Source organism: Heterocephalus glaber, unplaced genomic scaffold (genome assembly GCF_053883595.1).
Source record: "Heterocephalus glaber isolate CG9 unplaced genomic scaffold, H.glaber_assembly_v1.0 deba00000331, whole genome shotgun sequence".
In the NCBI taxonomy this organism is placed as follows: domain Eukaryota; kingdom Metazoa; phylum Chordata; class Mammalia; order Rodentia; family Bathyergidae; genus Heterocephalus; species Heterocephalus glaber.
Window position 1 is genome coordinate 23766557 of NW_028258142.1, and position 20797 is coordinate 23787353.

The 20797-nt window shown below is 39.7% G+C and overlaps 1 protein-coding gene across 4 annotated transcripts in view; it reads right to left on the reverse strand.

The window, feature by feature from the left end:
• Positions 1 to 10926, reverse strand: part of Nedd4l (NEDD4 like E3 ubiquitin protein ligase) — a 353886-nt gene extending 342960 nt beyond the window's left edge. For 2 of the 4 annotated variants that reach the window (XM_004858400.4, XM_087188986.1), the window contains exon 1: positions 10516 to 10901. In XM_004858400.4, coding sequence (XP_004858457.1) covers positions 10516 to 10563 — 48 coding nt within the window. In that variant the 5' untranslated portion in view covers positions 10564 to 10901. Of the gene's footprint in view, positions 1 to 10515 lie in introns of all 4 variants that reach the window. The other 2 variants (XM_004858402.4, XM_087189046.1) reach the window with 2 other exon arrangements.
• Between the last annotated feature and the right edge of the window lie 9871 nt (positions 10927 to 20797).

Consider the following 20797-nt stretch of genomic DNA (forward strand, 5'->3'; position numbering starts at 1 on the left):
TAGGACACAGCATCAGCATGCTAGGCCTGACACAGGCCCTTGGAGTTGGCATGACAGGGCAAGCCGGATGTTCCTCTGGAAAATAAACTGCCTGTCAGCAACCACCTTTAGATGCAAGCAACATCTACACTATAATTTCAGAAAGCAATCTTATCCTGACTATTTTGTATAGCTACAGTAAGACAGCACACAGGGTTTGACAAATAATCTCCTGGATATAAACACAGACTGCTTTGAAAAATTAAAATTTTTTTCATAGTGGAGATTGAAGCTAGAACCCCACACATGCTAGACAAGTGCTCTATCACTGAGCTACATCTCAGCCCTTCTCTTAAACTTTGAGATAGGGCCTCAGCAAGTTGCCTAGGTTGGCCTCAAATTTGCAATCCTCCTGCCTCAGCCTCCTGAGTAGCTGGGATTTCAGGGATGCACCACTGTGCCTGGTGATAACTATTATTAATCACTCACAGGTGGCACTAGGCTCCTGATTTCTTCTCTACTAATGCCCATTTAAGAGCATGTCCTTTAGCCCTTTTCTCAGAGAAAGGCAGAAATCAGACTTCAAAGCTGACTTTAAAGCATTGAATTGGAGCTGGAGGTATAGCTCGGGGGTAGATCACATGTTAGAGGCCCTGGGTTCAAGCCTAAGCAAACAGCCCCTCACCCAGAAAAGTGTTGAATAAATGGGGCTGTTGAAACTGATGACTTGGTGCTGTCCAGGTTTCTTACTGCTATAATTCATCAATTCCAAAACATCCATGTTTTCATATTTTAACATTTCTGAAGTAAAGATGCTTCATAAAATTGGGAATATATCATACTACGACAGCAATTTGTCTTTCTTGGTGGTAAGTAACATAATGATGCATCCTAAAACTGTTGTCATCTTTTTTGTTTCTCTTCTTTTGAACCAGGGTCTCACTAAGTTACCTGGGCTAGCCTCAAACTCCTGGGCTCGAGTAGACTTCCTGCGTCAGCCTGTCAAGCAGCTGGACTACAGGAATATGCCACCATCCCTGGCAAACTGTCTGCATCTTAAAGTGAAAGAAATGTGGTGTTTATGCCAAAGGTTAACCTTAAGTGTTTATTATGAAGTTCATAATTACATATGCCTCAGCAAAGAGACCCCTAATATTTTAGACAGCTAAGTTAGACAGAAATTAATATACAATCAGAGAGGGATTGGACCCTCAAAAAAATAAAGACAACAAGATTATGGCTGGAGGCACAAGATGGAAATGCAATGGCCAGGCTTGCATGCCTCCCGAAGGGATAAACAGCAACTTGAGAGTATACTGGAATTAGCACCACCCGGTCCAGTACGTCCAGATAGGCATCAGATGCCCAGGTGGGTGACCAGAGCATCTGGATCCATCCCTTCCCAAAAAAGCCTTCTGGTTTTTCCATATACTCGTGCTACTTGTTTCCCTACTGAATCAATATTAGCTAAGTGGCTACACCTGTAATCCTATAGGTTGCTAGTAGTTTGACTCACATTTGAACCCACATTGTGATTGTGCTGTATAAATTACCTCTGACAAAGGGCCTTGGCGGCTACCAATTCCAGACCCCTCTTGGAAATCTAGAAGCTATTCTTCTGCCCCGTATTCCCAATAAAATTCTAACTTCCTCCTTTGGTTGGAGACTTCATTCCTTGATGTTGTGAAACCATAGACTCAGCACATCTGATATCTAACAGGTCAGGAGGTATACTTCTATATCACTTTGGAGGCCCTAGAAAGATAAATAGAAAGAGGTAAAAGTCTGCTTTTGTTTCATGGCACCCTTAAATATTTTGCCTGGATTCTGGACTATGACTGTTTAGTTAATTAAGAAGTGTCATCCCTTGTTTGCTAGTTGCTTGTGCCTTGTCAACAAGACAGTAGGTTTAAATTGAGAACATGGAAAGATTCTGACACCTTTATATTTGGGTTTCATTGATGGGACATTTTTATTTTTGCAGGCAGGGCCTTGTATTCCTTTCTTGACTTGTTTAACAGTTGTAGAATAGGCTGGTCTCTTATTTCTGGCAGCTCTTAGGGATGGTTTTTTGAACTTCTAATTGGTTTGCCGCTCAGGCTCTGGATGTGTGTGAGGCTACCAGACAGGTTTTGGCAGTTTATCCCTGGTAAGGACGGTTGTTATCAGTATCAGCAGATGGTAATAGGCTTCTATTTGCAAACCTGAAAATATTTTTTTCCACTCCAATTAGAAGCTTCTGAACCCCTGGAAAATGAGTGTTCATCTATAAGGACACTGAAGACAGCCATTCCTTTATAGACCACACAACCCCTATCCCTGGGTCAGAAGAAAATCAGAATTCTTGCTCATTCAGGAAGACGCACAAGGTTCACGGCCTACCTGGTGTCTGAGCAGGCCAATAAGACTGGCAGGAGAAACGCCTATCCTGAGACACAGTGAAGAAACCCGACCCCGGGGTGACATCAGGGGAGCTATCCCCACTCTCCAGTTAGTTAGGAGCTACCTGCTCTGGAGCAGGGAAACTTCAGGGGATGCCCTGAGGGCATATAAAAACCAAGAGGGATTTAAAGAGATGCCTTCCTTTCCCCTTGTTGTTTTGCAGGTGGGAAACTCAATGTTAAATTCCCTTACTCTTCTGAAGTATATTCTTAAGCACTAGAAATCGTTCAACCCTCAGACTCTAAGTAAGCACCATTTAATCTTTTTCTGTACCTGTGCAGGGCCTGGCAGAGGGAAGTGTAGTATATCAAAACAGCAGTTTTGGCTAACAGCTGTGGCTATCAAACAAGTGTAGCTACCCAAACAAGAGAGTCCCACGAAGCCTGTACAGCTACTTCAATAGGATAAACCATCAGCCTAGGTCCCTTCTTTAAAACAGCCTTGCTTTGAAAATATTTTGGGGGCTCAACAATTTCTTTTTCTTTCTTAAATAAACTTCTCTTGAGCTTTCCACGGAAAACTGGTTGTACTAGTTTTCAAGACAGGCTCCAGGCTTTCACAGAACTTTTTTTTTTTTTTGTATTAAATTCTTTTTTTATTTCACAGAACTTTTAAAAACCTTAAATTTTGATAACAAAGGTTATGATTTAGGTTAATATGCATATTAACTTTCAGGTATATATTATCCTCCAAAAGTTCTACTTAAATTGGCTTATAGATAAACAGACCCCCAAGATACTACCTCAAATGCCTGTAGTTCACATAGCTTAACAGTAGACTAATTTAAATCAGTAGGCAAGATTAAAGATGTCTTTAAATTTGGTGACAATTCAATCCAGGTTGTTAAGACAACAAAGATAATAGAAAAAATTAGTTTTATAAATGCAAAATCTATTATTGTCTGTGTAGATGCTGTCAAACTAAACAGTTTGCCTTGGTCAAAGATAATATATACACACATACAGTGGTATCTCGGTTCATGAATTTAATTCACTCCATGATTCTGGTCACAAACTGAATTGGATGAGAACCAAATCAATTTCCCCATACAGTCAACATTGAACCTAACCACTGAACTTGATTCAGTTCTTGTCCAATTTGGTTATGACCAGAACTGTGGAAGGAATTCAGTTCGTGAACCAAGGTACCACTGTATAGAGCTTTAAAAAGTGTCGACTGTCTTGATGAGACATCTAAAGAAACTGCTAAGATAATTAAGTAGGGACTCATTGGCCTTGGAACTGCTGTAAAAAATTCCCCTCTGTGGCTCCACTGATGGCAGTTCTCTGGTTTTTTTCCAGAGTTTAATGGTGGCAAAGCCACCATTATCATACATATCATATACATATGTATGATATATATATGATATGCTGTGAGTCTATCCTTTAAGTGTAAAGAGTAAAGACTACATAATACAAATTAAGTAATACGTGCTTTTTTATACAATATACATCTAGATCTTAGACATATAAAATAATCAAAATTTGGCATCTCTTTAAATCTGGTCCTGCCACTTAAATTTGATCTATATCTATTGGCTTTGATTAAACAAACATTTTGTTACTGTATAAGTAAGACAACACTTGTAATATTGGGTAATAAGTCTATTTGCAGTCATGAACACTACTTCCTAAATTTATAAGAGCTCTAAAGATGTCCCTAATTCTTCTCATTATAGTTACAACCTATAAAACACGTTAAAGGAGTCGCAACTTTGCATTAAGAGTAAAAGCTAAATACAATAAAGGTTTCTATATAGCTGTGATACTAATTATTGCTAACTTCATGATATATTAAATGTACTTGTCTTTCCCAGGCTTTCAAAGATGCAAAACTAAAAAATATCACAATGGTGACTTCCAACTAAAGTTGTTTATGATAACTTTTTCAGGCTCAAACATCTGACTTTACTGTGTTTCAGCTTTTTGTGATAAAATGTGCGCGTCAATCCAATGTGAAACAGCCAGCCACACGATGTGAATACTTTTTCAAGGTTTATGCTAATGTGCTTGTTATATAATTGTGTTGTAACAGTTAGAAGTACCTAAATACTATGCAATCTTGGCAGTGTCACTCAAAAATTAAAGGTTAGACCTTAATAACCTATAAAGTACATCTATAAACAAGTACATTCTACTTAATTGGCACTCTATTAAAAGATAACACATTTAGGTAAAAGTTTCTTTATGTCACTTAATATCCTGTAATTTAAAAAAAGTAACTGGCTAAAAAGTTGTTTTATACTAAAATGGAAATTTAAATGTGTTTCAGGGATAATAGTTCTAAATAATGTTACCATGATTGTTATACTAAAATGTTGTTGTTCTTGATCTCAAATTTCCTCTGTAAAACTCTAAAATTTAGTATCTGTTAACATTCTATGGGAATTCAACTTCTAAGACAACCATGATTAGTAAAGAAATAACAGTTCTTTTGTCATATTACATATTTCAAGGTGCTAGATACCCAGACAAGAATAAACCTACTGCTCCCACTGCAATACTGGTATAACTGATCTCCTGGGTATTTAACAACTGAAGTTTGGAGACCAAAGCTAAAAGAGATAACTGGGCTAAGAAGACAGCCAATATTTTGGCCCTGGCCTTTCAAGGTCAACAAGGACTCAGGACATGAGGGGCATTTTCTACAGGATCTTACAACTCTGGTGAGTCACCTAACCTTGTGAGCAGGGAGATTGTTAGACCCCCAGAAGACAGAAGTCAACCAGTGTGCATTATGCTTAAAAAAAAAAAAAAAAAAAAAAGGTCACCAGAGAGACATCTCCCATGCTTCCACGGGGAAGCCACATGATCAAGACCATGACCCACCCTGGCAGTTGACAATGACAGAGGAGCTGACAGGCTCTGTACATGTTTCAAAAGTAACCCCTGACAAGCTTTAACTGATGCTGATATACACAGCAAGGTTAATTTTGATTAAAATGGGACTTTAACTTGGTCTTAAACACCCAGCAGAAAAGTATAACCAAAAACATAAATTCCCTTAGCTAAAATGTCCTTTAAAACCACAGAGCTCTTTATTTTCTTACAGCTAAAACTGGATGGACTTGTGCACTAATAAATGAAACTTGTTGTCGTTGGATAAATGATTCACATCAAGTAAAAAAGATCTTAAAACAATAAAAACATCAGACAAACAGATAACCTCCATAGCAGATAGGTCTAGGACCCAGCTGGTTATAAAACCTTAAGAACAGTGTCTAGATGTGGCTCCTTGTCCCAATCTGTCTTTTGATTTTAGTATTCATGCTTTGGTCATACATGCTTAATCTCTTGGTAAACTTTGTTTATTCTCACCTAAAGGCTGTCAAACTCCAAGTGATCATGCAGATGGAACCAACAATAAATGTGCCGAACTACTTTTACCAGGGTCCACTAGATCAACTTCATCTACTACACGAAGACAATCCATAACTGCTAAACCCCACCATGACTTCTATCCAAGGCCCCTTCAATTGGCTCTCTGTTGAAGGCCCCTGACTGCAATCTCCCCTACATCAACCCTTGTCAGCCTGAGGCAGTTAGATTGAAACTCTGCCCATTCTCCACTAACTGCAGCTAGGGATACCTCTTCAGAGGGGAAACGTTATAGACTGTTAAATTAGATATGAATATACAGTCAGAGAGAGATTGGGCCTTCAAAGAAGTCAACACAAAAAAATATCAGCAACTGAGAGTATACTGTAATTAGCACCACCCAGTCTAGTAAGTCTAGATGGGCATCAGATGCCCAGGTGAGTGACCAGAGCATCTGGATCCATCTCTCCCCAAAAATGCCTTCTGGTTTTTCCATATACCCTTACTACTCATTTCCCTATTGGATCAATGTTAGCTAAGGGACTATACTTGTAATCCTATAGTTTGACTGTAGTTTGACTCACGTTTGAACCCACATTGTGGTTTTCTGCTGTATAAATTACCCTTGACAAAGGGCATCCGTGGCCACCCATTCTGGAGCCCTCCTGTAAATCCAGAAGCTATTCTTCTGCCCCTTATTTCCAATAAAACTCTCCTAACTTCCTCCTTTGGTTGGAGACTTCATTTCTTGATGTTGTGAGATCACAAACTCAGTCCATCTGACATCTAACAGGTCAGGAGTTATATTTTCCTATATCACTAAAACACTACAGAGCAGTGGGAAGTGTGGCAACTACACACAACTGACACGTCTCAAGGGGCAAAGCCACTAACGGCTGCCAGGTAAGAATATAGCCCCAATGAGCTAAACTGTTCATCATTTTCATGGAAGTTTCCCAGCCTTAAGGCAAGCTAGAGACCACATTAAGCAGGGCTCCTGGTCAAATCTGGCCCTGGAGCAACAGTTTGCAACTAATGGTATTTACCTCTATGTTACATTATCGTGAATAATCTGTCCTCTAACCTCAAACATCTTTCAAGATGCCTGAAAGAAAAAGAAGATTATTTAGTATGTTAAAAACTAGGGCTATGCAATCAATAAACGTGGCCCTATCACTTACTCACTGTCTTTATGCAGTTCACTTAGGCTGAGCTTCTGTTCTTCATCTGTAAATCACAGCACAGCTCACAGAGCTTTTAAATAAAGAGTGAGTTAGCATGTGCATACGGCTTAGCATGGTGCTGGATACATAGGTGGCATTTGAAACAATAGCCAACTGTCTGTCCTTGACTGTATAGAATAAGGAGAAAGGGTGTCAGCCTGGCCTTCATTTGTATGCCACTGGCCTCATTCCAACCACCGAGATATTTCCTATGCCTTATAAGAAGGCTGCCATTCACACCCCAATATTTCATCCAGCAGAAAATTTTCAATAAAAGATACCTTTGAGATTTCAGAAGGCTAACAGTAAGGAGTATTCATGAGTAAACTATGCCAAAATGTGCCAAAATAAGTGGCCAAAAATAAAGACAAAAAAGAAAAAAAAAACTACCAAGGACCCAAGCCAGAAGCAGAAACTAGTCCAAACTGTTCTGATTCCAAACCAAATCTGATCCTTGGCTATGAATAAGAAGTTTTGTTCAATGGCTAATCCCTCCAACACCCAAATTCATCTGATGCTGATTTCAAATTTGGTTCCCTAAGCTGACCTGGTTTAAATGAGAGTGAAATGAATTATAACTCGACAAAGGAACCTCAACTGCAAACACACAACAAAAATTAAACAGCACATATATTCACAGGAGCAAAGTCCACATCTTAATCCTTTTCATCCTACAAAGGAGATAGATCTGGTTCTACCGCCTGCCTCCCAAGCGCAAGGAGTTTGATCCCTGGTACCAAAAAAAAGGGAGATAGATCTAGGCTGATGGTGCAAGGAATAATGTCCTTGGCTTTGGCATCCCACTGTGGCCTAGATTAACATCATGTTCCACCATCAACAGCACTGAGAACTCAACAGTCTTTATGAGACAATACTGCACCAAGTGCGCGCACACATACTATATATGTGTTTCCATCAAATCTCAAAAACAAGGACAAATTTACTGATAAGAAATTTGCTTGATATGGGTGCCAATTTTTGCTAAGAGGTTTGTAAGGAGACTCTAGCAGTCAAAATATCCTCATGTGTTATGTTCTGCAGCACATCAAGCCTGTACACTGAGTGCATATTTAACATATTTAATACACCTTGCAAAACCTACCCTGCTGTTAGTTTCATCAGACATTCTACTTTAAGAGCCTGTTAAAATCTTCCATTTGTTTTCTTACATAAACTAATTCAGGGAGACAAAACAAGCTAGGCAAACTTAACAATCTGTTGTTAATATTCTATGAAGGCATCCCCTGACTCTCTAAAGGGCAACCTGACAGAGTAAACCTCCTATAAAAAGCCAACACCATAGAAATGTGAAGTCATCAAAATAGAATTGGCTGGGGTTTTTTGTACTGGTAAGAGAAGTTGAAAAAAGGAAGACAGATAAGGCTTATCTTGTATAATGTAACGTGTGGAACTAAATAGTACCAGGAACATGGCCATAAAGAAATAAAAGGTGCCCATCACCTCTTGCTATTCTCAACACAGCCTCAGTTACTCTTTTAGCAACACCCAGGATTAAGCCCCACCATCCACAAGCTCCCCCACACTCGGATTGTTTATATGCTTCCTGCACGTTCACACTCCGCACCAGTTAAGATCAGCACTAACTCAACCAGACAAAACTGGCAAGATGCACTGTAGGTAAATCCTGACACTGGCTGCCAATGTAAACAAAGCCCAAATAGTAACATAAATGTGACTCCTTTAGCCAGGTGCATTTTGCAAAATAGTTTTAAAATATTTTTTCCAGGGATCTTTTGAAATAATCACATTATTTTTAAAAATTTTAAAGAACCTAAGATGAGGCGCAGCTGTCTTCATTTCCTCCACACCTCAACAGAAGCAGCCCTTTGTTTAGGGACGTCGCTATCTCGGCACCTCTAAAAGCTCACTGCTTGCCCTCTATTGCTACTAATTAAATGGAGAAGCGGAAAATGTAGGGAAACGTGCCTTAAAAAGTAGAGAGAAAGAGGAGTATCCTCTGGGTAAATGAAATAATGCTACTTTTACCCATCTCCAGGTAGCTACACAAAGAAAAGGGAAATTATTTTACAAAAGCAAAGCATGGCAAAATAATCAAATACACAAGTCACACACTATTTGCATTGTGCTCGTTCTCTGATAAAACACCACAGCAAGCCTTGCCTAGCACCGTCAAGAAAAAAAAAAGTCATACTCTTAAATACCTCCCCACCCCAAGATACCTATTTTATTACACATTTACGTAACAAACACACACACAAACACACACACACACACAAACCCACTGCCAGGTCAGGAAAGCAGCAGAGAGCAAAGCCATAACGTGAGCTGTCTCAGATAATAGCCTCTCTTTAAACCCCACCCCCATAAGCAAAGAAAGGGAACCTCAGAAAGAAAGGGAGGGGCAGAAAGAGAAATCAAGAAAGCCTGAATTTCCAGGCATCAACTTTTCATGAAATGCACAACCAGGATAGGAAATACCTCCCTGCTGAGTAATGCTTCACGGGTTGTAAATTCACCTCTGGAAAGGGGAGCCAGACCTGGGCGCGCACCCCGCCAGATGGCAAACCACTCCTACCTGCTCCATCCAGCCTGCCTGTCACGCCTCGCCCGCGACAAGCCTCCCACCCCCCTTTTTGGTAGAGCAACACACCAATAAGAGCAGAGAGTGGCTGGTTGAAAGAAGGCTCAGCAGTGATTTAGCAGGATTGTTTCACAAGGGAGGAGTGGGAAACGAGAGGAGAGAGTGAGGGTAAAAACAAAGCCCTTTCCAGTCAAACCGACCGTTTGGGGGCGTGGCTTATTTCACTGCTTTATTAATAAAGGGATCCATGGAGCTTTTCTCTCTCCACCCAACCCATAGGTGCGGAGCTTTGAATCGGAGGAAAAAAGAAATGGCAAGGCTGCAAGCTTCCTTCAAGTTTCCAGCAGCACCTGCCACCTTCCTTGACCACTTCCACCCACCAAAAAAAAAAAAAAGACTCCGAAATGCACGATCCTAGCTTCAGACTTTGCAAGGCAGGGACGGTCACACGCCGCTCCCGGCGTCGCCTCGCTCCCACCGGATCAGCACACTCACGCTTCGGAGCGCCCGCTGACAAGATCGTCAGAAAGAAAGTTCCAGGGGGAGATGAGGAAGCTCCCCCACAGCCCCGAACACGCGCCCGGAGCGCGTCTCCCGCCACGACCCAGACGTGACACACAGCATGGACTCCTGCTGCACCGGCGAGGAGCGGAAAGTTGCCCAACAGCCCGGGAAGCCGCTGCTTGCAGAGGAAGGGGACCTGGGGGGCAGAGAGGCGCACGCGCCCTCGGCCACCCCAAGGCTGGCAGCAGTGGAGAGATCCCGGGTTCCACCGGCGTCGCGCCGCTTTATTTACAAACAATGCGCTAGGCTGAAGGAGCACCCTAACTGCTACCCTTCCGGGACCCCGCCCCGGGGCGCTCCAGCGTTTGGGTCTCCCTTGCAGGCAGGCGCAGGGGACGCGCACCTCGGGGTGGCCCCAATCCCTCCGGTGCCAGCGCGGGGTAGCAACTCCCCAGGGAGTCCCGAGTGGGAAGGGGGCTCCGCTCACCTCGTCTTCCGAAAGTCCGTAGACCTGCTCCCCTAGCCCTGTCGCCATGGAGCCGGCGCCCCGCGTGGGGTCCGAGGAACTCCCGGGAGGCTGGGCTGCGTCTCTCTTCTGCCTCCGCGGCCCGCTGGCCCCGCACCCAGCCCCACGCGCGCCCCGCCGGGGAAGCGGCCGAGAGCCGGCAGGTGAGGACGCCGAGCGTGCGCCCCGGCCACTGCCGCTTCCTCCCGGAAGGCTGCGGGACGTGCGGACCGGCGGCTCCCGAGAATGCGGCGCCTCTCCCTGCGAGCGGCGGCGGCGCGGAGCCCGCGGGCTTCCCTTCCCCGCGGCTGCCTCCCGCCCTCCCCGTGTCCGGCCCTCCCAGTCCTCCCGCCGCTGGCGGGCCGCTCGCTCTGCGATCCTGGGGACCCGGCTCTCCCGCCCCCACGCTCACTCAGTCCCGGCCCCCGCTCTGCCCGCCCCCTCCTCCGCCTCCTCCCACCCGGCGCCCGGAGGGGACCCTCCCTGCTCTCCGGGGCGGGCACACTCGCCCCCCAAGCCAATCACAGGCCGGGCTGGGGGGCGGGCCGCGGGGGCGGTGGAGTTCTGCCCCACGCCCCCCCCCCGGGCGTTGGCGCTCCGCTCCCGGGGTCGGCAGGCCAAGGGGTGGTGTGCCGGGGCGCGCCCGGGCTGGTCGGGCTGCCAGCTGACCCTCTCCACGCCCGGCCTCCCCCTGCTCGAGGAGAGCGCGCGGGACCTTTGGGAGCGGTGAAGACATTTTGCAAAGAACAACAAAAACACCCTATGTTTTTTCCTTCCCGTACGCTTTTTCACCCAGAGCTTAGAGCTCGCTGTAATTGTTAAAAGGGGAGAAAGATGGACGTTTCTAGATCCCTTTAAAATTCTTGGCAGCCCCAGCAAGTCGGACTTGGCTACATTGTCAGCTCCCGGGAGTGATCCGCCTGGCCCGGTCCCCAGCCGAGGAGAGGCTGCCCCGGTGTGGCAGCGAGTCGCCATTGCTTGTGTCAACCTTAAGGGGAGCAAGACCAACAGCTCCGGCTCTAAGTATACGCCCACCCACTCGGAAACAGCGAGGTTCTTTGAACAAAAAGGCTGCATGTTTTTGAGACGCAATGTGAAATGTCAAACTCAAGTTTAAGGTTATCCTTTGCATATGCAAACGATTGAGACTTATTAACACTGTAGGAACCTTCCCACATCGTAGCTATGGTTTCTTTCAGCGAGCAGTTCATGTAATCTTTTGGATTTATACGAAGGAATCCAAGAGACTACTTCAAATGAGAATTTCATCACTGGACTTTCAGGAAGCCTTTCCTTAAATTTAAATGTTAAGTGCATTTGTGAATTCAGAAAGAAAACAGATGTAGAACATAACATTTACCTTTGAAAAGAAAACATCAAAGTGCCTACTTGGGCATTAACAGAATGCATTTAGGATTTTCATTCAATGAAATTAAACCAGAACTCTCGAGATTCAACAGAATCATCTTGCTGGTCTCCAGCCTGCCCTTCACCCTCCAGCTCAAAAGGGGGAACACCCATCTTAATGTAAAACCCTTTTGGCCTCCCTTCAGCATGACTGTGGCTTAGTGCGCCGTATAATGGGTGCCTTTTCAAGACCCGCCCCACACAGTCAACACCCTACTCTGGAACCTTCTGCTCTAGCAATTTTGAACCACCGAGTGAATATTATTTAGATGCTGCAGAATCTGAACTGAGAAAAATAAACAATCTTTATGAAAGAGCATTGCAAAGACAGACCTCTGTTCGTTCCATGCCAAGGTTTTTGGACTTTTCAAACCTACATCCTCTTTCTTCTGATAAACAAAACACACACCCACACACACCCACACCCACACACCCCCCCCACACACACACACAGAGATGACCTTTACCTTGTCTATAGGCCCTGTAAATGGGAATTGGTGCCTCTTCACCCTCACCATGTGGGAAAAAGGGTGATTCTTAAATTTTTCTAATACAAGAATGTTTCTGTATGTACACAGGAAATCTTAGAGGTACACAGTTCCAGGGTTAACCTTTAGGTGAAGCCATATTATCTGACAACTGTAGAGAGGTATCAGTACTTACCCTTCCCATCCTTCTTCATCCTGCTGGCACACTCCCTAACCAAACAGCTTGTACCCACCTGCAGTCTCAGGTCATGTCCTTGACTTTCCCTGAGGAATGGTTATTAGAAACTACAATATGAACTTGCCACATGTTATTTATCATGGAGTGTTTATAAATTTGTGATCCATGACATCATTCAATGTAAAGATACTCAAACATGATGTGTATTTCAGTCCTATAAGGGAAAGTTTTTTTCATTCAAGGAACTAAGTTTTTGCACTGTGGATGACATAAAAATTGTCCCAACTGATTGTGTTTTTCTATATGCTTTGGCTACCAGGAAACTCAGGGCCAATTTTATGGCCATAAGCCATAAATGAACTCATAAAAAAATAAATCAGTCCCCTTTGTGACTTTCTCCCAGTCCAGCTTGTCTGTACATTGGATGCATTTTTGAATCACTTAGGAGGTTTCAAATAGACTAAGTGCCCAGTGACCAGCTATGATTTAAGATTCTGAATAGAAGCACAAGTATCAGTAGTTTCCATAGCATCACAGGCCATGATAATATGCATATAAATTTGACACCTAAGCCAGGAGTTCCCAAACTTTGCTACACATAGAAACACCTGGGGGATCTTTATTCAAAGCAATCTGTTTCCTCTAATCTGTTTCGTGTCTACTGAAAAATTATATAGAGCCATAACTTGTAGATTTACCTCTAGAATTAGTTCAGTTATTGGTTTTTTGTTGTGTTTTTTTTGAGATAGCATTTAAAATCTTAGGTTTGATACTGTGGGTGTTTGGTAAATGCTCTTCACTGGAATCAGAATGAAAAATTAGCAAGAACAATTTTAAAGTACAATAAGTAATCACAAATAGAGAACATTTTAATGCTAAGCCTCTTCACAAATTATTGAGTTGTCTTAGCAAAATTATGTGTACCTTAATCACATCTGAGAGGAACCCACAGCAGAATAATACATAATGTCGATATTTATGAAAGTTTCATATAAGCTAAATCTAGATTTTTCTCTTCGCTCTTTGATGATGTCTGTGTTCCTTAAAAAGATTGCCTGAGAAGCAGACACGTTGAATATGGCTGTATAATTGTAAAAACTGGTGTCATCTAGGAACTTAGGTATACTCCATGTGCATAGAAAAATCTCACAAATTTAAGGTTTCTATGGTTATATAAGGAAAAAAACCTGTGCTTCAGATTTTTTTATGAAGAGGTAAGAGTGACTTTTGAATCGTTAATTTTTGTATTGAAAACTAAGCTTTTTAAGGAACACATTTTTAACACAAAGGGATGACCAAAAATTAGGTGAATATTTAAATTTTAAAATTTATTACAGTAAAAGAAACATTGCCATTAATCCCCCTCAAGGTACTCCCCCTTCAAACACATCCCATCGTTCTTGCCACTTTATGAAGCAGTTCCGGAAGTACTCTTTCATGAGTTTCTTTGCAGGGTGTGATAAAAAATACAGTGAATGTCATTGCCATGTGCCATCCAATGAAAGGCAGGCTTGTAAAAACATCACCATATATCTTCATCTACTTTCTTCACTGGATCTGACATGATATGGCTTCCAGCTCTTCACCAAAGTCAAAACAACCATGGACGGTAAACATTTTTAATAGATTTAAGATATCAAGTGAGCCATGACAGGGCAGCTAAAGACATGAAGGAAGACTATCAGAATTGGTTTAAAAAGTGGCAACAATAAATAGTTTGAAGTGAGAGGGAGTATTTTGAGAGATTAATGGCAATGTGTTTTCTACTGTAATTTTTTTTTAAATTTAAGCACACAGGCCCCAGCGGATTCACCAATGAATTCTACAACAACTTCAGGGAAAATCTAACAGCAATACTTCTCAAACTCTTTAATGAAATTCAAAGGAAAGGCATCCCACCAAACTCATTCCTGGAAACTTACATTAACTTGATCCCAAAACCAGACAAGGACTCAATTTAAAAGGCCAATCTCTTTCAAGACCATAGATGCAAAGATCCTTAACAAGATACTGACAACAAAATGCAAGAAATCATTAAAAAGGTTATATATATCACAACTAAGTAAGCTTCATCCCAAGGACGCAAAGATGGTTCAACATACACAAATCAATAAAACATCACATAAACAGAAGCAAGGACAAAAATCACATGACTGTCTGAATAGATGCAGAAAGGGCCTTCAGTGAAATCCAACATCCATTCATGATATTAAAAATGTGAAGAAAATAGGTATAGAAGGATCTTATCTCAATCTGATAAATGCCATTTATAACAAATGTACTGCCAACATCATATTAAATGGGAAAACTAAAAGCCTTCCCTCTAAACTCAGGAACAGACAAGGATGATCAATATTGCCATTCCTGTTCAATATAGTACTCAAAACTTTCGCAGACCAATCAGGCAAAAGACATAAAAGGGACACACATAGGAAAGGAAACAGTCAAACTATCCTTATTTTCAGGTGACATGATCCTTTTACATAAAGACCTAAAACAATCCACAAAAGACTCCTAAAACTAATAAACAAATTCAGCAAGGTAACAAAATACAAAATCGTTGGCTTTCCTGTACAACAATAATGAATTCATCAAGAAAGAAATTAAAAAATAATATCATTCACAATAGAACCAAGAAAAAATTAATACTTTAGAATTAAACTAACAAAGGAAGTGAAAAAACTCATTAACAAAAACTACATGTACTAGACTAAAAAAGGAGAGATCAAACATGACATCAAAAAATGGAAAGGTATCCCCTGTTTCTGGATAGGCAAAACCAATGTTGTCCAAATGGCCATACTTCCAAAACTAATATAAAGATTTAATGCAATCCCAATTAAAATACCAGTAGTGTTCTTCTCTGGACTAGAGAAAACAATCCTAAAGTTCATTGGAACCAGGGGAAACCTGGAATAGCCAAAGCAGCCCTGGGTAACAAGAGCAATAAGAGCAAAGCAGGAGATGTCACAATCCTCACTTTCAAGTTAAAAAGTTACAGTGATTAAATAATAATAATAATAATAATAGTAATGGCACTAGCACAAAAACAGATATACAGATCAATAGAATAGAATAGAATAATGCAAAAACCACCCTAGGCACATTCAGCTATTTGATCTTTGACAAAGAAGCCAAAAAACACATGCTGGAGGAAAAAAATCTCTCCAGGAAACAGTGCTGGGAAAATTGGCTATCCGCATGCAGAAGATTGAATCTCGATCCATGTCTCTCACCATGCACTAAAAATCAAAATGGATCAAACACCTGGGTATTAAGAGACACACTGAATCTGCTGGAGAATGAAATGGTTAAAACTGTTGAAGACATAGATACAAGTAAAGACTTTCTGAATAGAACCCCACTTGCACAAGAAATAATGTCAAGAATTAGCAAATAGAATTCTATCAAATTAAGCTTCTGCACAGTAAAGCAATCAACTAATAGAGTGAAAAGACAACCTACAGAATGGGAAAAAAATTGCCAGCTACTCCTCAGATCACTAATATCCAGAATATATAAAGAACACAAAAAAATAGACCCTTCCCAAATAAAAGGCCTAATACAAAATGGGCAACTGAAATAAATAGACATTTCTCAGAAGAAGTACATATGGCCAATAACTACATTAAAAAATGTTCAACATCACTGGCCATTAGAGAAATGCAAATTAAAACAACACTGAGATTCCAAATTACTCCAGAAAGAATGCCTACCATCAAATCAAATACAGTAATAACAAATGCTGGTGAGGCTGGGGGGAAAAGGAACGTTTCTACATTGTTGGTAGAAATGTAAACTAGCACAACCACTATGGAAATCAGTATGGAGATTTCTCAAAAAGAAATCCATCTAGCCTAGCCTATTCCCCTTCTAGTTATCTTCCTGAAAGAATTAAAGACATATTACAGTAATACATGTCTACCCATGTTTATAGCAGCACAACTTACAATAGCTAAATATTGAAAGTAGCCTGTATGTCCATCAATAGGTGAATGCATAAAGAAAATGTGGTCTTTATATAAAAGGAGTGCATAAAGAAAATGTGGTCTTTATCCTCTGCCATAAAGAGGATAGATTTGAGTCATTTGTAGGAAAATAGACGCTCCGTGAGACCATAATGTTAAGTGAAATAAATCAGACACACAAGCTTAAATATTGCATGATTTCTCTTATATGAGAAACTCAAAGTATACGTAATTTAAAGAGCAAAATAAATGATAAGGAGATCTTTTGCAAATGGGAAAAGGACCTAGAGATGGATGAAGTTGGGAGAGAAAAGAGAGGAAGGGGTAATAAAAAGAATTAAGATGTGTTGGGTACATGTACCAACTCCCCATGACAAATATAATCATTATGTGCTGCAAACATGTACTAATAAAAATTATTTTAATTTTAAAAATAAATATACTGTATTTTTGATCAACACCTCCTATGTACTGTTATTCATTCTAGTGGTCTAAAAATAGTAAAATCTTACCTGAGATATAGATATATGATTACGGTTTTGTCCAATCTAAAAAACAACTGCTTTTTAACTGGCTATCTTAGAGATTCACTTTTAAAAAATCATTACAATTAATAAAGTACCTGAATTTGTTTTCACATTATTACTATTACAGTTTTTAATGAGACTTTTAATTGAGTAATTTTGTTGTGTTGTCTTTTGTTTTACTATTGTATTTGTTTCCTTCTGGCTGTCATGCTAATCACTGCATTGTCTTTTCATCTTACTGGTACATATTCATAGTACATAATGGTTACAATCCTTCTGGGGAGTTGGTACATGTACATAACACATCTTAATTTTTTTTCATTCCCTTCCCCTCTCCACTCTCCCCCTACCCTCCCTCTCTTGGTCCTCCCTTTTCCAAAAAAAAAAAAAATCTGTCTACCGTTTCTTATTATCTATCTTTTATTTTGCTCTTTATTTATATTTTGGTTTTCTCATGTAAGAGAAACTGCAATATTTAAGTTTGTGTGTCTCATTTAATCACTGCATTTCTATTCTTTTCTAGTTACACTTGACATTTTACACATGTGCCTTAGGTAAAAAATTGAAAATTAAGATCTTAATTCTTCATCTGAATAATACAAGGAAAGTTTAAGAATTGTTTTTGATCAGGATTGATATCCAGTTTTTGTTTCTTTTTCCAGTGCTGGTGAATGGAAGCCAGGACCTCATAAGTGCTAAACAAGGGACTTACCACTGAGCTACACCTTCAGTCTCATTGTTTCTTTTTTATTTTTTTTTCATTAAGTTTATTGGTACATTTTAGTTATAAAATACAGTTACATTCATCATTGGGATCTTGTACCTTTACTTGATGTATCTTGGTTCTTATTTTTTCCCCTTCCCCTGCCCTCCCTTCACCCCCTCCTCCCTTCCCTATTTGCAAAGATTTTGTTTCCATTTTTTTTCCTTTTCTCATATTTTTTCTTTTCCCTTCTTTCCTTTCCCCTACCCCTCCCACTTCCCCTACTCCTTTAGACCTTTTCTTCCTATTACACAATATCAATTATACATTGTTTTAATTACAATATCAAAATTTAGAGGACATTACTACAGATTGTACAGAATTTAAAAGGATATAGAAAGCATACTACAAAAAACTTTCTTGAAATAAATTTGACAACTTCTAACAAGTACCTTGGAAGACAAATTAATGAATCTGACTCTGGAGGAAATATAAAACTTGAGTAGCACCTATTAAAGAAAGTATATTCCCAGCTTGAAAACCTACCTATATGACAACAACAGGCTCATATACATTAAAATGATGAATTATATCAAATATTTAAAGCAGAAAAAAGAAGGAACACTTCTGCCCTTGTTTTAGGAAATCAACATTGTGCTAATACTAAAACTGGATAAAGATAATAGAAGAAAAAAGTATGAACATGGAAAAAAATTTGTTTAACAAAACAAAGTATTAAAAGTCAGATCTGGCAGTATGTAGAAAGTGGTTTTATTAAACTTGGAAGTTATGTAGGAGTACAAAGGACCTAGAAAAGTAAAAAAGAAAAAGAAAACAAAAACAATGTTGAAAGACATATATTACCTAATTTTAAGACTTCCTCTAAAGCTACAGTAATCAAGACAGTGTCGGTGTAAGGAAAGACATATAGATCATTGGAATAAAACAGAGAATATAGAAATAGAACCACACATACATGGTCTACTGAGTTTTGGAAGATTATTTAACATTAACATTTCATAGAACATAAACTCAACTCAAGAGCAGAAGAAAAGATATTGTTTTCAGCAAATGGCACTAGAACGCCTGGTATCTGTATGTAAAAAATTAACTTCAACCCTTTATTGCCATACATAAAAATAACTTGAAAGGATCTACGAACCCAAATATGAAAGACTAAAACTATAAAACTTTAAGAAGAAAGTATAAGGGAAAATGTTCATGAATTTAAGGTAGGCAAGAATTTCCTAGGATACAAAAAACATGATGTGTAAAAGAAAAAAATTGATAAATGAGATTGCATCAAAATTTAGAATGTTAAATGACATCATTAAGAAAATGAAAAGTAATCCTTAAACAGACCATATTTATAAGACATATAACCTATGACCAGAATATATAAAGAAGACTTACAGCTCATTAATAGACAACCCAATTAAAAAGTAGACAAAAGAAGATGATAAATAGCCAGTACAGCATAAGGAAAGGTGTGTAACACTAGAATTAGAAAAATACTAATCAGTACAATAACAAGATCATACTAGACACTCATTAGGGAGATGAAGTTAAAAGTTTTAAAAGAACAAATGTCAGTTTATGTATGAACCAGTTAGAACTTTCTAATACTGCTAATGTGAATTTAAAATGATAAAACCATTTTGGAAAACAATATAGAAATTTCTCGTATTACTGTTAAGAACCAAGAGTTCTGTTCATAAGTTTTTACTTAAAAGGAATGAAAACAATAATGTTCACAATAGATTTCACAAATGCTCACAATAGGTTTGTACATATAAGTTGACTATCCCTTATCTGAAATTCTTCGGACCAGAAGTGTTTCAGATTTTGGTTTGATATCCACTTGATCTGCAAAGAGGATAGCTACTCCTGCTTTTTTTCAGGTTCCTGTCACATGGAGTATTATTTTCCACCCTTTAACTTTCAGTCTATGAGTTTCTTTTTGAATTAAGTGTGTTTCTTGTATGCAGCATATTGTTGGATCTTGCTTCTTGACCCATTCTGCCAGTCTATTTCTTTGGTTGGTGAGTTGAGAACATTAACATTGATGGTTATAATTGAAACATATTGACTTATCATTGTCATGACTTTTTATTTTTGTTGGATTCTCCCCCTTTGTTTTTAATTTCTTGTCCTGCCCAATGGATTCATTTTGCTGGGCTTCCTGGGGTTGTGATCCTCCTTGTCTTTTCCTAGGATATTGTCTACAATTTTTTGGAGTACTGGTTTGGTATTCATGAAGTTCCTAAGGTGCTCTTTGCCATGAAACTATCTTATTTCACCATCAATTTTGAAAGATAGTTTTGAAGGGTACTTCAATCTGGGTTGGAGGCTGTTTTCCTTTAGGGCTTGCAATACTTCACTCCAAGCTCTTCTTGCCTTGAGGGTTTGCATTGAGAAGTCTGTTGTGATTCTGATGGGTTTTCCTTTGTATGTGATTTGTTTCTTTTCTCTAACTGCTTGTAGAATTTTGTTCTGTTGGGTTTCTGGAATCCTAACTATTATATGACTATGTGTAGATTTTTTTGATCAAGGCTAGTTGGAGTCCTATATGCCTCACTTATCTGTACGTCAAGCTCTTTTCCCCTGCTTGGGAAATTTTCTTCCATCACTTCTCTGAACAGTTTTTTTTAATGTCATCTGCACTCTTTCCTGTTTCATCATTGACTCCAATCCATCTTATGATATTCTTCTTTGCATTGTCTAGCAGATACTGGATTGATTTCTCATGGTCCCTTACTATTTTAAAGCAATTTTTCTTTTCCTGGTCATTAATTGCAATCTTAGCTTCTATATCTGAAATTCTGTCCTCACTTTGGCTCTTTCTGCTGTGTAAGCTTTCAATGGAGTTTTTAATCTCCTGGAAATCTGTTTGCATCTGTTTTATGGATTCCATTTGTTTCCTATGTTGGGATTCCATCATGTTCCTCACTTCCTCTATTTTTTTATCTGTGTCCTCTCTGGATTTATTAATC